General features: G+C 33.8%; 1 protein-coding gene across 1 annotated transcript; it reads right to left on the minus strand.

The window, feature by feature from the left end:
• Window positions 1-488: 488 nt before the first annotated feature.
• On the minus strand, window positions 489-13,808 carry LOC131660263 (kinesin-like protein KIN-6). Its single transcript, XM_058929472.1, has 35 exons — window positions 13,203-13,808; window positions 12,916-13,100; window positions 11,980-12,103; window positions 11,801-11,895; window positions 11,078-11,213; window positions 10,689-10,754; window positions 10,440-10,502; window positions 9,695-9,745; window positions 9,464-9,546; window positions 9,228-9,369; window positions 8,468-8,507; window positions 8,306-8,374; window positions 8,143-8,223; window positions 7,982-8,059; window positions 7,746-7,900; window positions 7,424-7,612; window positions 6,897-7,003; window positions 6,727-6,793; window positions 6,314-6,462; window positions 6,127-6,202; window positions 5,758-5,852; window positions 5,574-5,649; window positions 4,982-5,088; window positions 4,807-4,864; window positions 4,577-4,683; window positions 4,405-4,462; window positions 4,177-4,283; window positions 4,010-4,067; window positions 3,791-3,897; window positions 3,574-3,631; window positions 3,026-3,111; window positions 2,851-2,926; window positions 1,265-1,395; window positions 1,090-1,168; window positions 489-952 (listed from the first exon to the last, which is right to left on the minus strand). Exons 1-35 carry the CDS (start codon window positions 13,710-13,712, stop codon window positions 845-847), a joined length of 3,777 nt encoding a protein of 1,258 aa, XP_058785455.1. The 5' UTR covers window positions 13,713-13,808; the 3' UTR covers window positions 489-844.
• Window positions 13,809-14,786: the final 978 nt, after the last annotated feature.

A 14,786-nucleotide genomic window follows, 5' to 3' on the forward strand; every position in this document is an offset into this window, starting at 1 on the left:
ATTTAGAGCCGGTCTTATTTTTGCCAGGTTGTAGCGAGCCTTAACGATATTATTCGGTGTGAGACTATTCACTATACTTCTACATATTTGAGCTGATAGATAAAAAGGAACGGAGGTAGTAACTTACAATCCACTAGACCTATAAATAATAATCCAAAGAAATAATTAATGCAATTTAAAAAAAAAAATATTATATGTATTGGCTTTAATGATAAAATTAGTATCATTTAATAAAATATCCTTATTTATTATAGGTAGTGGAGTAGTTGAGAAACGTAAAAGTTTATAAATAAGGGCATAGTAGTGGAAAAAAAAAATAATAAATGTTGTATTGATATTTTAAATAGACATTCATTTTGAGATATAGAAAAAACGCAAATGAGACACTTATTAAGAACAGAGGGTGTAATTAATAACCCAAAATTCAAATAGAGCATTCAAAATCTTATGGACGGTATGACAGTAGTTAATGATGCAAATACTGAAAGTAACAAATAGAAAGAGTAAGATTTCATTTCTCTAGGTTTGGAGGTCGTGTGTATAATATATATACATCTACAGTTGCAACACTTTTTGTTAGCAGTAACTAATTAATTCAAAAAATTACAGTTGCAACATTTCTGCTATGCCACTACAACTGCAGCATTACTTACAAATAAGTAAGCAAATGTTTGCAGTAAGTATTTAGTTCAAATAACCAAAGCTTATAACTATAAGGCATAAGATATTCCAAAAATTGTAATGTCTCTTCACCAACCGCAGACCAAATCAAGACTATCCCTTGTCCCAAGCATTTTCTACAAAAAGGGTTTGGTGGCTACTCTAGTGACGAATATTTCCTTTTCTACCATGGAGCATGTGGAGCACCATGGAGCATGTGGAGCAGAGAGATGCTTCCATTTGATCTTTTAGGATCATCACGTGCACCCAGCTTCCGTGTGCCCCTGTTCTCCTGTAAACCAGATAGACACCGTTAACATTTAACATCATGGGTTTTTCTATTGAAGCGACAGCATTCAATTTCATGAAGACATATGTACTGCACAGATAACTGATCCAAAATTTAATTAAAAAAAAATTGTCTAGTACCTTTGATTTCTCGGATTCGTCAAAAAGATCAAAGGTGCTCAAGTTTCTTGATAAAATGGATGAGGAAGGCATAAGTGTCCTGATTTCAACATATCACACGTAAAAACCGTAACTTGTAAGTATGGAAGGAAAAACACCACTTCAGTACTCTTTTAAAATAAAAACACAACCCCACCTTTTCGACCTAGGCGGCTTGCAGGAGTTACTGACTACTTTATCTTTCTGGGTTTCGGTAGATGAGACATCTTTGGGCAATGAAGGATCCAAAATACCATCTTTTGTTGACAGCGAAGAATCTAACAATTCCTGAAAGGTGAATTAACAAGATGAAAGAGGAAAGCAGAAACAAACTTCCGGTAAGCTTAGCATGGTAACAAGAACAGTAGTTATTCTGTGAAAAGCACTAAGTAGATGGATAGAAGGATTTCACAAACTTACTTTTCATTCTTGTTATTAACAGTATATTAAAAGGTTCTTTGAACCTTTGGTTAACAACTTAGATTCTAGAAAAGATGGCAATCAATTATCAGCATCTTTGAACAACTAATTTTAAACCAACCAAGATTCCAAACAGTAAACTATTTCCATATCAGAGAGAGCCATTTCAGATCAACATAGATACACAAGGTTAGTTGAGAAATTCAACTATCTTCCTATAAGTAGACAAGATATGTATTACCTTCGCAATATATGTAGTGAGTCAGTCCATACAATCTCTCTCTGTTAACCATTGGGATGTAGTTTTCGAATTTTGTGATATATCAAGAATTCTCTAGACCAATGGATGTTATATGAAGACAAATAAAACACTTATATAGTAGGATACTCAGGTGAAAATTGAGTACAAGAGATACCCAATCACCTCCGAGTACAAGGTACAAATAAAAAACCAAAGGCCTAAACTCTCAAGCAAAAGAATAGAACCATAAATATAAAAACAAGTGGCACACTAGAAAAATTAAGGGACAGAGGAAAATCTAACATGATAAGCAAGTGATAGGATTGCCAACCCGCTCTAGGGAAGTTGCAAGGAGATCTTGAGAAGTTACCCAAAAACCACTTTCAAGTGATTGACTTAACCAGATACTCCAATTAATCTGAATTAACTAACTAATCAGAGAAGATAGCATCATTCCGCAACTTCCAGATCAATCCAATAACTGTGACAAACTAAAGCTAAGCATTGTCTTAGGTTGGGGTGACATAAGAAAGAGCAAAAGATTGAGAGTAAAGAAGGCAAGTGTAGTGGCAAAGCAAACTCCCATCCCTACCGGATGACCACCGACGAGTCAGAGATTTTAAAACAAGTGTAGCATGATCCATTCTCAGCTTTCTCCAAGTCAGAGATTTATGGTTTGGGGTTGTTTGATTTCTAGCCAAGAGGATTCGGTCCATAAGTCCTTGATACATAATACAGGTTTTTAGAATCATAAGACCAACAGTCACATGCAATAGTGATAGTGACCCCTCTAATCATAGCCAAAAGCTCCTCCACCAACTTGGTCTCCCAAACAAACAATTTTTTTTCTCCCAAGATAGAATCCATTCTCAACTTTCCCTTCCCAATGACCCATAGTCGCGAGTTAAAGTTAAGTAAAAGGTAAAGATGGGCTAGAGCTTTTCCAATGGCATAAAATTTTAGAACAGTTGTTGATTTACATACATAAACACATTAACTTCTTATTTGAATTTCCTCAAATATAAATTATAAAGATGCAACAAACAGTATGGTATATATTAGCAAATGGAAAGTTTACTCACACTCGGTATCTTGCTCTTAGCTTCAACTACCAAATCCTTATGATCCTCTGGTTTTGATGAGGAGGCCAAAACATCCCTAATGTATTTACACCAAGCAGGAAATAAGGAACGCAGCCTTAAGTACTAAAAACTAAGAAAAACATAGCATGAATCACGCTTAAGAAGTATTACTCACAAGACTAAACTATTTGAATTTTCCATATGCAACTGTCTGCCAGGACCAGTCATGGGCTCAGATGATGTCTGTGCGTGAAATGTTTCCTGTAATGAAGGGATGACCAAATAATGAACATATAAAATTAACAATCTGAATTGTTCAAAAAAAATATTAACAGTCTGAAGCTTTTTGAAGAAGAAACTAGTGGATGAACGTAATCATGCCGCTTCACATGTTAGATTGAATGCCTTATCTAGTATAACAGTTTTTATTTTAATTTATTAACAAGCTACTAAACCCAAAGACCAGCAATAACTATATGTACAACGAGAGTAAGAGTTAAGGAAACAGGTGAGCCAATTAATAGGTTCATGCTAACTTAACTTACCAAAAGTTAATTGTTGAATTTATTTTATGTCAATCAAACTTCCTCAACTAAATAAATGGACGCTTACTCTCAAACTTAGTTTCTTACTCAGTACTAACTCACAAAGAATTGAATTCAACTACAATTTATCCTTCAAAGAACAAAGTAATATGTTAAAGCACGTGGAAAGTCAACTCACAGCGTCAACCTCCAAAGAATTATCAAGCCCAGGCTTTGATGAAGAGATTGAGACTTCCCTACATTATTATTTCAAGCGGGAAAGTAAGCAACAGACGTATTTGTTCAAAGCCAAGAAAATCAAATAATAATAATAAAAATAATAATAATAATAACAATAATAAAATAATATTAATAATAATAATAACACACAGAAGATTATTAGTTACAAGACTAACCTATCTGGTATTTCAGAGTCTAACTCCGTACAAGTAGAATCAAGCATACGTTCTTCACTCAACGGGTCAATTATTGGCTTAGATGGTGACTTTGCATTTAACATTTCCTGAAAAGAATAGAAAATCAAATACCTAACACATATATAATGAAATGTTCTGCTCACAATTTATCCTTCAAAGAACAAAGTAATGTGTTAAAGCAATGGAAAGTCAACTCACAGTGTCAACCTCCAAAGAATTATCATGCCCATGCTTTGATGAAGAGACTGAGATTTCCCTGCATTATTATTTCAAGCTGGAAGTAAGCAACAGACATATTTTCGAAGCCAAGAAAAATAAATAATAATAATAATAACATGCAAAAGATCATTATTTACAAGACTAACCTATCTGGTATTTCAGAGTCTAATTTCGTACAGGTAGAACCAAGCATATGTTCTTCACCCAACTGGTCAATTCTCGACTTAGATGGTGACTCTGAATTTAATGTTTCCTGAAAAGAATGGAAAATCAAATACCTAACACATATATATAATGAAATGTTCTGCTAACTATTTATCCTTCATAGAACAAAGTGAAAGTAATATGTTAAAGCAAATGGAAAGTCAACTCACAGCGTCAACCTCCAAAGAATTATCATCCCCAGGCTTTGATAAAGAGACCGAGACTTCCCTACATTATTATTTCAAGCAGGAAGAAAGCAACAGCCATATTTGTTCAAAGCCAAGAAAAATAAATAATAATAATAATAATAACATGGAGAAGATTATTAGTTACAAGACTAACCTATCTGGTATTTCAGAGTCTAACTTCGTACAGGTAGAACCAAGCATGTGTTCTTCACCCAACTGGTCAATTCTAGGCTTAGATGGTGACTCTGCATTTAGCGTTTCCTGAAAAGAATGGAAAATCAAATGCCTAACACACATATATATAATGAAATGTTCTGCTCACTATTTATCCTTCACAGAACAAAGTGAAAGTAATATGTTAAAGCAAATGGAAAGTCAACTCACAGCGTCAACCTCCAAAGAATTACCATGCCCAGGCTTTGATGAAGAGACTGAGACTTCCCTATATTATTATTTCAAGCAGGAAGAAAGCAACAGACATATTTGTTCAAAGCCAAGAAAAATAAATAATAATAATAATAATAATAACATGGAGAAGATTATTAGTTACAAGACTAACCTATCTGGTATTTCAGAGTCTAACTTCGTACAGGTAGAACCAAGCATATGTTCTTCACCCAACTGGTCAATTCTAGACTTAGATGGTGACTCTGCATTTAATGTTTCCTGAAAAGAATGGAAAATCAAATACCTAACACATATATATAATGAAATGTTCTGTTCACATACACTTAAAGGAAAAACTAGTTGGTAAGTCATTTCTCATGAAAGAACAGAAAAACAAGATTATGGCAGTTCAGACATTAGATGGGATGCCTCAACTAGCATAATAGTTTTTATTTATCTATTGAAGACAAATTTTATATGCAATCATGACATTAAACTTTGAAACCCAGCAATATCTATATGTCAAAGGAAAATAGGAATTCGAGAAACCGGTTAGCTATTAATATTTATCAGGTTAAAGTCAACTCAGAAGGCAACCACATTAATTAACTTTCATGATATAAAACTGCAAATTAAATGCACACCTACCCTCAAGCTTAGTTTATAATTGAACTGACAAGATCGGAACTTGATTAAAGTCCAATTTCTCCTTTAATGAAGTAATAAAGAAAGTTTAAGCAGATTGATATGGAAGGTCCACTTACATTAGGTACGGTCCTCACAGCATTAACTTCAAAAGCCTCATGAATTCCTGAGTTTGATAATGATTCTGAGACTTCCCTGAATTATCACACCAAACAGGAATTAAGGAACAAGCAAAACATACCAAAGTCCAAATAAAAAAAGAGCAGGGATCACGTGTGGGAGACCATTAGTCACAAAACTAACCTATCTGATTTTTCAGGTTCTAACACCGTGCAGCTAGAACCAAGCATATGCTCTTCATTAGACGGCTCAGGTGATGACTCTGAATGAAATATTTCCTGGAAGAAATGGACAAGCAAATAATATGTAAATCGGATACTGCATTTTGAAGAATAATCATGTCAACTCATATTAGATGGGATGCCTTAACTAGTATAACAGTTTTACTAACCTATTGAGGCCAAAATTCACATGCTATCAAGAAATTAAATCCCATAACCCAGCAATAACTAATTGCCACAAGTTCAGAACCCAATCATAGAACATTCTCTCCTTAATGGAATAAGTACAAGCAGAATGGTTCGTTTATTAGCACATCGAAAGTCAACTTACGCTAGATATCTTGCACATAGCATCTACTTCCAAATCGTTATGACACACAGGCATTGACCATGAAACAGAGACTTCCCTGTATTATCACACCAAGCAAGAATTGAGGAACACAAGCATAATGGTCCAAACCAAAAATTAAAAAAACAGCAGGAATCACAAGTGGAAGAACACTAGTCATAAGACTAACCTATCTGATTTTTCAGAATCTAACAGTGTGTGGGAAGAAACAATAGGCTCTTCATTGGACACATTAAGTATAGGCTCAGAAAAAACAGTAGGCTCTTCATTGGACACATTAAGTATAGGCTCAGAAGAAGGTTGCGCATGAAATGTATCCTGAAAATAATGGATGACCACATAAGATAAATACATAACAATATTTGCAATAAAAAACTCCCATATATTTTGAAAAAAAACTTTAGGTCGAACGATTTTGCATGAAATACGCAAAAATGTACATTTATATCGGCTCACTCTAAAGCTCGGTTTAATCAGCTGAAGTCAATTTAGGCACAGTCTCTCGTACAATTAACTAAAAATAAAAGTTCAAGAAAATTGATCCATTTAACAACGTATGGAAAGTCAAATCACACTATGTACCTTGCTCTCGTCATCAGCCTCCAAAGCATTATGATGCCCCGACTTTGACGAGGAGACTGAAACTTTCCTATATTATTGCACCAAGCAGAAATTAAGGAACAGTCATATTTCGTTCAAAGCAAAAAAAATTAAAGAATCACATGGGAAATATGATTACTCACAAGACTAACCTTTCTGATTTTTTAGAATCAAACATTGTACTAGTAGTACCCAGTATATGCTCTTCATCTGATAGGTCGATTCTAGGCTCAGATGGTGACTCTGCCTCAAAGGTTTCCTGGAAAGAATGGCCAAGAAAATAACAATAATATTAGAATTTGAAGGCTGTCTACATTTGGACAAATCAAGAAGACTGTCTACATTATGACAAATCAAGTAGTGGGTGAACATTCACTTAGTACTTCAGTACATTAAAACGAAAGCACGCAAGACAAATGGGTCAGCTCACACATTAGACCAAATGCTTCTAGTAACACAACCTTTACTTTAATCTATTTAAGAATATATTTACCTGATAACAGAATATTAAAACCAAATTCAAGCAGTAATTATAACTAAGACGAAATTAGGAGTTAGTGTACAGGTTGGCCAACTAATAAGTTTAAAGATTAATGAGCATTTAAGTTGCATTAACTGAATCCTCAATGACCTTTAGACAAAAAAAAAGAACAAGAAATATATGAGTACAATACTCAACCTCTTGGTCCAAATCATGCAAGTGATCAAGATCAACTAATGAACCATCTTCAATATTGGTTTTTTCATTTCCTCCTTTGCAACAAGTACAGGCAGCCCTGAAGGCATTCAGCTGCGTTTCCAACTCTAGATTTCTTTCCTTTTCATATCCTATGCTTTCTTTGAGACTGAGTATTTCACTTTCCGCAACCTGATTATGGAAAAAAACACGTGAATATAATATGCCTATAGTTTGATCATGTATGAACATCATTGTATGAAGAACCATGAATGAGAAAAAATAAACTATCTTGAAAATAGTTATCTATGGCAAACAGCATTACCTTAATTTTGGAATTGTATTGCTTCAATACATTCCATATAACTCTTGCAAAATTCCTCATTATAATGTGATTTCTCTCGCTTCCGACATGGCTATTGCACTCTGACTTTAAAGTGACAGAACTGCTAGCATCGAATTTAGACACTGTTGAAGCATCTGTCATAAAATCATAGTCAAGATAGGAGAAAAAAACAGAACAAATAAGTTTTAACACAATTTTTAAATGTCCAAAATTACCTTTCTTTGAAGTGTTACATTCTTCAACACCCTTTTCAGGGACAGCACAGCTAGCATCGAATTTAGACACTGAAGTATCTGTCATAAAATCATAGTCAAGATAGCAGGAAAAAAAAACAGAACAAATAAGTTTAACACAATTATTAAATGTCCAAAATTACCTTTCTTCGAAGTGTTGCATTCTTCAACACCCTTTTCAGGGATAGAACTGCTAGCATTGAATTTAGACACTGTTGAAGTATCTGTCATAAAATCATAGTCAAGATAGCAGGAAAAAAAACTGAACAAATAAGTTTAAAACAATTTTTAAATGTCCAAAATTACCTTTCTTCGAAGTGTTACATTCTTCAACACCCTTTTCAGGGACAGAACTGCTAGCATCGAATTTAGACACTGTTGAAGTATATGTCATAAAATCATAGTCAAGATAGCAGAAAATAAACAGAACAAATAAGTTTAACACAATTTTTAAATGTCCGATATTACCTTTCTTCGAAGTGTGACATTCTTCAACACCCTTTCCAGCCTTATGAAGAAAAAGAAAGTAAGGTTAGGGATTTACCAAATGGTACATGTTAAATTATTGTCATACAAATTAATATGAAGATGGCCAATTTGTAAAGCTTAAATTTCCAAGAGTAAAACTCTACTGTCAATTATTGAATATCAACAGTCCATGCCAAAAGTTTATAACATCTAATCATGAAGACAACGCCATGCTATAAATGAATTACAATTTACTTTCAGTTAAGCGTGATGGTTTTCTCACTTTTATACATCAAGTTAAGCTTCTAAACGCACCATAGTTTTTAATTTGTCAAATTCAAAGAAAAGGTGTATCTCTAATTTTTCAGCAACGTTATGTTGTCAAATCCTAAATTTCTCATTTCCAAAATAAACAGATTACTTGTTTTTCTAATTACTAAGAAGACATCTTTAATTTCAAGGTTTAAATAGAAATGTCCTTAAATCTTTCACACATACTTCTGGCAGTACACACTTGTGAATTGTCTTTTTGACACCATAAGTTTATAAGAGCTCACTACTTGCTCAAACAGCAAATAGCTTATGCTAAGAGTAATCAAATGCAAGCGAATATTACATCCATCTGCAATATAAAGAATATTAATGCTATATGGTCATATAGCTATTCATATATGAAATTTTTAAATGAAAAAGTATAACTATCAAACAATCTCTACTAATTCTTTCAAGAAAGGAGCCAAGATAGGAAGTGAGAGTGAACCTGCACAGTATGTTCACTAACGAGTTTCATCCTCTTTAAATGTGCTAATGAAGGTGATTGTTTTGCACTATCAATTATGGAAGAAGCTTGGTGATTCCTTTTTTTTGGAACCATATTTATTGATGGTTCAACTTCATTATACCTTAACAAGAATGAACAGAAATACTTAGAAATCAATCTAGGGTAAATATGGAATTCAAGTTAGATTATGAGAAGAAGAAAATGAAAATTTTTACTTGATTTGCATGTAAGGAGAAGCTTGTCTAAGTAGGTGAGATGTATCAAGATAATCATCCTCTCCCGACTTGGCTGTTAAAAGCTGCAAACAGAATTAAAAAGTAAAGTTAATATTAGGAGGAATTGGCATGATTAATATATTTGGAAAGATAAACTCAAATATACATCAGAAAGGCATGTGATTCTCATGAAAAAGAAAACTCCAACATGGCAAAGTGGTATCTACATACCAAGGTCATGCGCTTCTTGCCCTCCAAATAGTCTCGCAGATACCTTGTTAACTGCAAAAGTGGTAGACAGAGTTAAACTTGTAACACTTTCCCATTACAAACTTCAAAGTATTTATCCAAAAGAGAAAGATTATGATAAAACAAATTAGAACGTTGGCTTATAAGCTATGAAGCACGGACACCTCTAGGAGTAGGCGTGTCGCGGTGTCCGACACGCGTCGGTGTCTGACACTTGTATGACACCCGTACGACACGTGTCGAAAAAGTCAAACAAGTGTCGGAAAAATCAGACAAGTGTCCCCTAAAAAATGGTTTTTTTCTTTGTTTCGACACTCTTTTAATCAGTGTCCGACACTCGTATGACACCCATACCACATATTTCCGACAACTCACACAAATATTTCAAACAATAATTTGTTTTATTTCTTTGCTTCAACACAAATTTATATATTTTTTGGACAAATCTCACACACATCTAAAAGAGTTAAACATGTATTGAAACAATGTTATCAATAAAGAATTTCAGACATTAATTTTGATCACTATATGGATAAATGAAACTCAAATATTAGCTTATATGTAGCGGTGTCGGTGTCCTATATTTTTAACATTATCGGTGTCGGAGTGTCCGTGTCGTGTCGTGTCTCGGTGTCCGTGTCAGAGTCTGTGCTTCATAGCTTATAAGAGATAGTAACAAAGAAGACAACTCAACCCAACAACAAAATATAATTAGTCAAACCAATACCATAGAATTTTGGAAGTGCTTCTGCAATTGTTTCTTGGGATTTTTTTGGTGCTCCAATAAAGACTGAAAAAAAATAATAGGATACACAAAATAAGAACAATCTATGGAAGGTTAATGTGGAACTGAAGAAGAGAAGAAAAAAATCAAACATATCTCAAACTTCGAGTGCAGTGTAAAAAGCAATTAAGCTCTAGTAATCAAAGGCATCATTATAACTTGAATTTATAATTTGAAGTGTGGCCTACATACTCTTAAACATAAGCCAAACACCATCAACGTGTTGTTGATAAAATTGCTTTCAACCAATCTTGTCCCCTACAACATCACAACAAAAATTGAGATGAGGATAAAAGTAGAAGATTTACAAGAGCAATTGAATATTATTCCTTTAGGTGGTTCCATTGCATGGATCATCAACCCCTTTACAAGTGTAATCAATCTTGTCTATGATATTAAGAAATGATGACATCCAGCAGTGTATCAAAGTTGTGCGCACAATTCTACAAGTGTAATCAATCTTGTCTATGACATTAAGATATTGAGATTACTTTTTTATCACATAGTCCTTCCTAAAGTTCACCATAACAAATGCTCAAACCAAGTTTAGTTGTATCATAATGGAAAAAAGGAATGAAAACCTGATTTCCTGTTCTTTTTTCTCTTTCAGCTCCAGCAAGGTCAATGATAGTCAAAACAGCATTGTTTGACTTAGAATTGACCACTCCTTTACCTTTTTTAGGACCGTCGCGAATGTTTATGATGCATTGTGACCGGCTACAAGTACAAAGAAGTAATCAGACCTTAACAATCATAAAAAAGAAAGGTGGTATGCATAGTATATCAATTATTAGAGAAAGGTACCAAAGAATCAGACCTTATTCATCATAAAAAGATTAGCTGTATAATATTTAGAGAAAGGTGCCCAGGAAAATTGTGATTCCTATAAGAAAACTTACCAAAACTAGCAACTATTTACCATAGATTTATTCAAAATATGTTGAGCTGCATATCAAGGTCAATAATTTCTTCTCTTTTTACTTACCTTTTCTATCCATTTTTTTGAACAAATGAAGCCTTTATCAGTAGCAAACCAAGTACTAGAGTCAAAATACAGAACAATTGTTTACATGCTGCAACTACTAAATAATGTCACATATATTTTCATTGTAGCACAGGCGTCCTAGTTAGTTCATTAGTAGAGGTACTCTTAAGCAAAAAAACCCATCATATACTTCAAACGAGCTCTTTCTATAGTTACAGTGTTTAGGGCTTTCTACTGGAAGAACCATTAAGCAAACAATACAAGGAATATTCTTTGAGGAAAGGGGAAAACATTCATAAATTCCCACTTTATAACCCACCTCGACTGACTGTTGGTATTTGTCATTGCAGTTGCACGTTTTATCACAGCTTGTGCTATCAAGGATTCTGCCTGTTCAGCATTAGAGATGAGAACCTGTTTACATAAATACAGGAAGTGAACATAAAATACCAACAGCATCATAAAAGTCCAGTGAAATAAACAGATCTAGCATTAAACCTCTTTCTGGCCTTTTATGGTGGATTGCTGCATACTTAGTTCACTGCCATCTGGTAATAAATCAAACAGTTTTTCTGATTTTCCTCGTTCAGTATATATCTCGAATATAGCTATGTAATAGGATCTGTGAGACGTACCAAGGAATGAAATTGACATTTCATTCAGTTAAACAACATAAATTAATGATCAAACACAGCTGCAAATGTCACTATGCTGTCATGTTCATGTCATTACTGAGAACAGATAAACATATAAAAATCACTTGAATTACATTTTCTCCATGTACGATGCTTCCTAAACTTCAAGTAGAGGAGTAACCCCTCGGCAACTCTTTCAAGAAATATAATCCGGCATATTTTATCAATTGTATCAGCTTTTCAAACACTCAAATGTAAGTTCTGATCACACAACATATCCAAATACAATGTATATCTAAGTAATAACAGAACACTACAGCTTAACTTAAGCTTAGTGGTGCATTTGATTTACGAAGTACCGGTTTAGATAAACTTACTAAAAAAGCACATAAAGAAAATAAATTATCAAAAGAATCTAGCATTAACTGGACATTTTTCAAAAACAGCTTCTCGTATAAGTTGAAATTTGTTTCTACTTCTCAAGTTTTCGAGAAACTCTCTCACTTGACTACTCTACGGTCTATAAACATTCATAAACTTGTATGAGTGAGGAAACTTAAATTTATATCAACTTAGAAACTCGCTAAAAGCTAATTTCCACTAGTTCTAAATAATTGAAGGACTCACTTGAAACAAATAATTTCCATAACTGATTTTGAAAATGTTAATGCAACAGACTAAAACTAATAAAGTGCACTGCACCCAATAAACTAAGAAAAACTTGAAATCTGATGCATATGTCAATCAAATGCAGCTTATGTATATATGTACAAAGGTGAATTAAAATGCACAAGAATACCTAGAAGCCTCGGTCTCCTTGAAAATATGGCCTAGGACAAGAGGTACCATTCCAGGGTCCCTCGGGGTTCCGAAAACAGTATGAGTCTTCCCAGACCCACTGGGACCTAATGCTGCCAGCATTCCACTTTTACCCTTGGTAAACTCCTCCGCCATAGGTTTCACCATTCTCTCGTAAACTTCCAACTGAAACAAACAATTACATCACATTGTTAGCTGAAACTGAAAGCGAAGAAACTGTGAATGCCACAAAAAAAAAAAAGCGATAAAGAAAGGTTATCACACTACCTGAGATGAATCGGAAGGGAAAACGTGAGTGAAACCACCGTATGTTTCTGATTTCACTCTCTTCGCGTCTTGCAAATCCGAAGGAACTAATAATGTCACTGACTGTGAATCGTTAATGGATATACACGAAGAGGAGCTTTTCTTCTTCAAATTGTTAGTTACGTTTTTAGTTTGATTTTTCGGCCACGCGGTTTTGGCTCTCACGCGCGGAGCTTGATTTGGAGGTTGAGACGGACGGATTCTGAGAAATACCTTCAGATTCTCGTTCTCCGATGGAGTTGGATTGATCGGATTCTCATTCTCGGATGTTGATGGATTTTTAGGAATCTCATCATCCTCTGATGTTGCTGCTGGAAATTTTGATATTTGCTCGGACAAAATTTCTTCGTTGGGAAACGGTGTGATTCCGTGGGAAGGAGTAGCACGAGCTCTCCGGGGAGGGTTCCGGCGAACGGTTACGGTGTAAGGGCATGATTTTGCGGTGCTGTTGTTCATTTTCGTTGTGGACATGGCGGAAATGGCGACTAGTGTGGCACGAAATGGCGGAAATGCTGGGGTTTTGAATTTTGGGATGAAAAATGACGTTGGGGTTTAGCAAATAGGCGAGAATTTGAAATGGTTTTTGCTGTTTACACCCTTTTTTATTTTATATATGATCGAGTGTAGTAGTGTGGTGGTACTAGTCGTTCTTGAAAATAAATTTCCTGCAGTCGTACTTTTAACACAATCACGCAGTCACAACGTTTGTGGCCATCCGATCTTAATCGGACAGTTTAAAACAGACAGATTAAAGTTTTATAAAAATTTTAAAAAATACCTTTCTTAAATTACAACCATCCGATCATCAGACGGTTAGAATGCATAACTGCGTGATTGTAGAAAATTCCTGACTGCAGCCAAATCCAAAAATAAAAATAGTTATTTTTAGTAAGATTATATAGATTTTACTCCGTAGTTCCTATTAATTTATATAGTTTTTAAGCTCTATAATATGACTTAACTATTTTCTTTTTTGTCCCTTAACTTACTTAACATTAAAATAAATAAAATTATAATGAATTTTTAATTTGAATCAATTAGATTGTGTGAGAGTCTTTTCAATCGATTTTAAAATACCATTCAACATATATGCATATAGACTCTTATAATAAGAGTGTATAGACATAAATAGTGTTATAAATTATTCTCTTTTGCTCTACAATAAATGATTCATTTAGAATAAAATGATGTCACAAAAATAAGTTATTCATTTTAATTTTCAATACACTTTTTCAATTCTACTCTCTAATTATTAAAAAGTTCATAATTTCCAATGCATAATAAAGATATTATAGTAAAAATAATATTATCTCTCTTACTTTTTACATTTTTCTTAATCTGTTTGAAATGGTGTGTTGAGTCCTTCATTGTGGGACGAATGGAGAAGTGATTATATTTAGGTTCTAGGGTCTAAAATTTATGTAAACTGTCGTTTAAACCATGATCTTTAAGGGGAGGATTGACTTCCTGTAAAAAATTTATTGGATGGAATAAAGTGAAACATCTCACCTTATAATCATTTTAAAATATTATTATAGTATTTAA

Source organism: Vicia villosa, linkage group LG3, assembly GCF_029867415.1.
Source record: "Vicia villosa cultivar HV-30 ecotype Madison, WI linkage group LG3, Vvil1.0, whole genome shotgun sequence".
Lineage (NCBI taxonomy): Eukaryota > Viridiplantae > Streptophyta > Magnoliopsida > Fabales > Fabaceae > Vicia > Vicia villosa.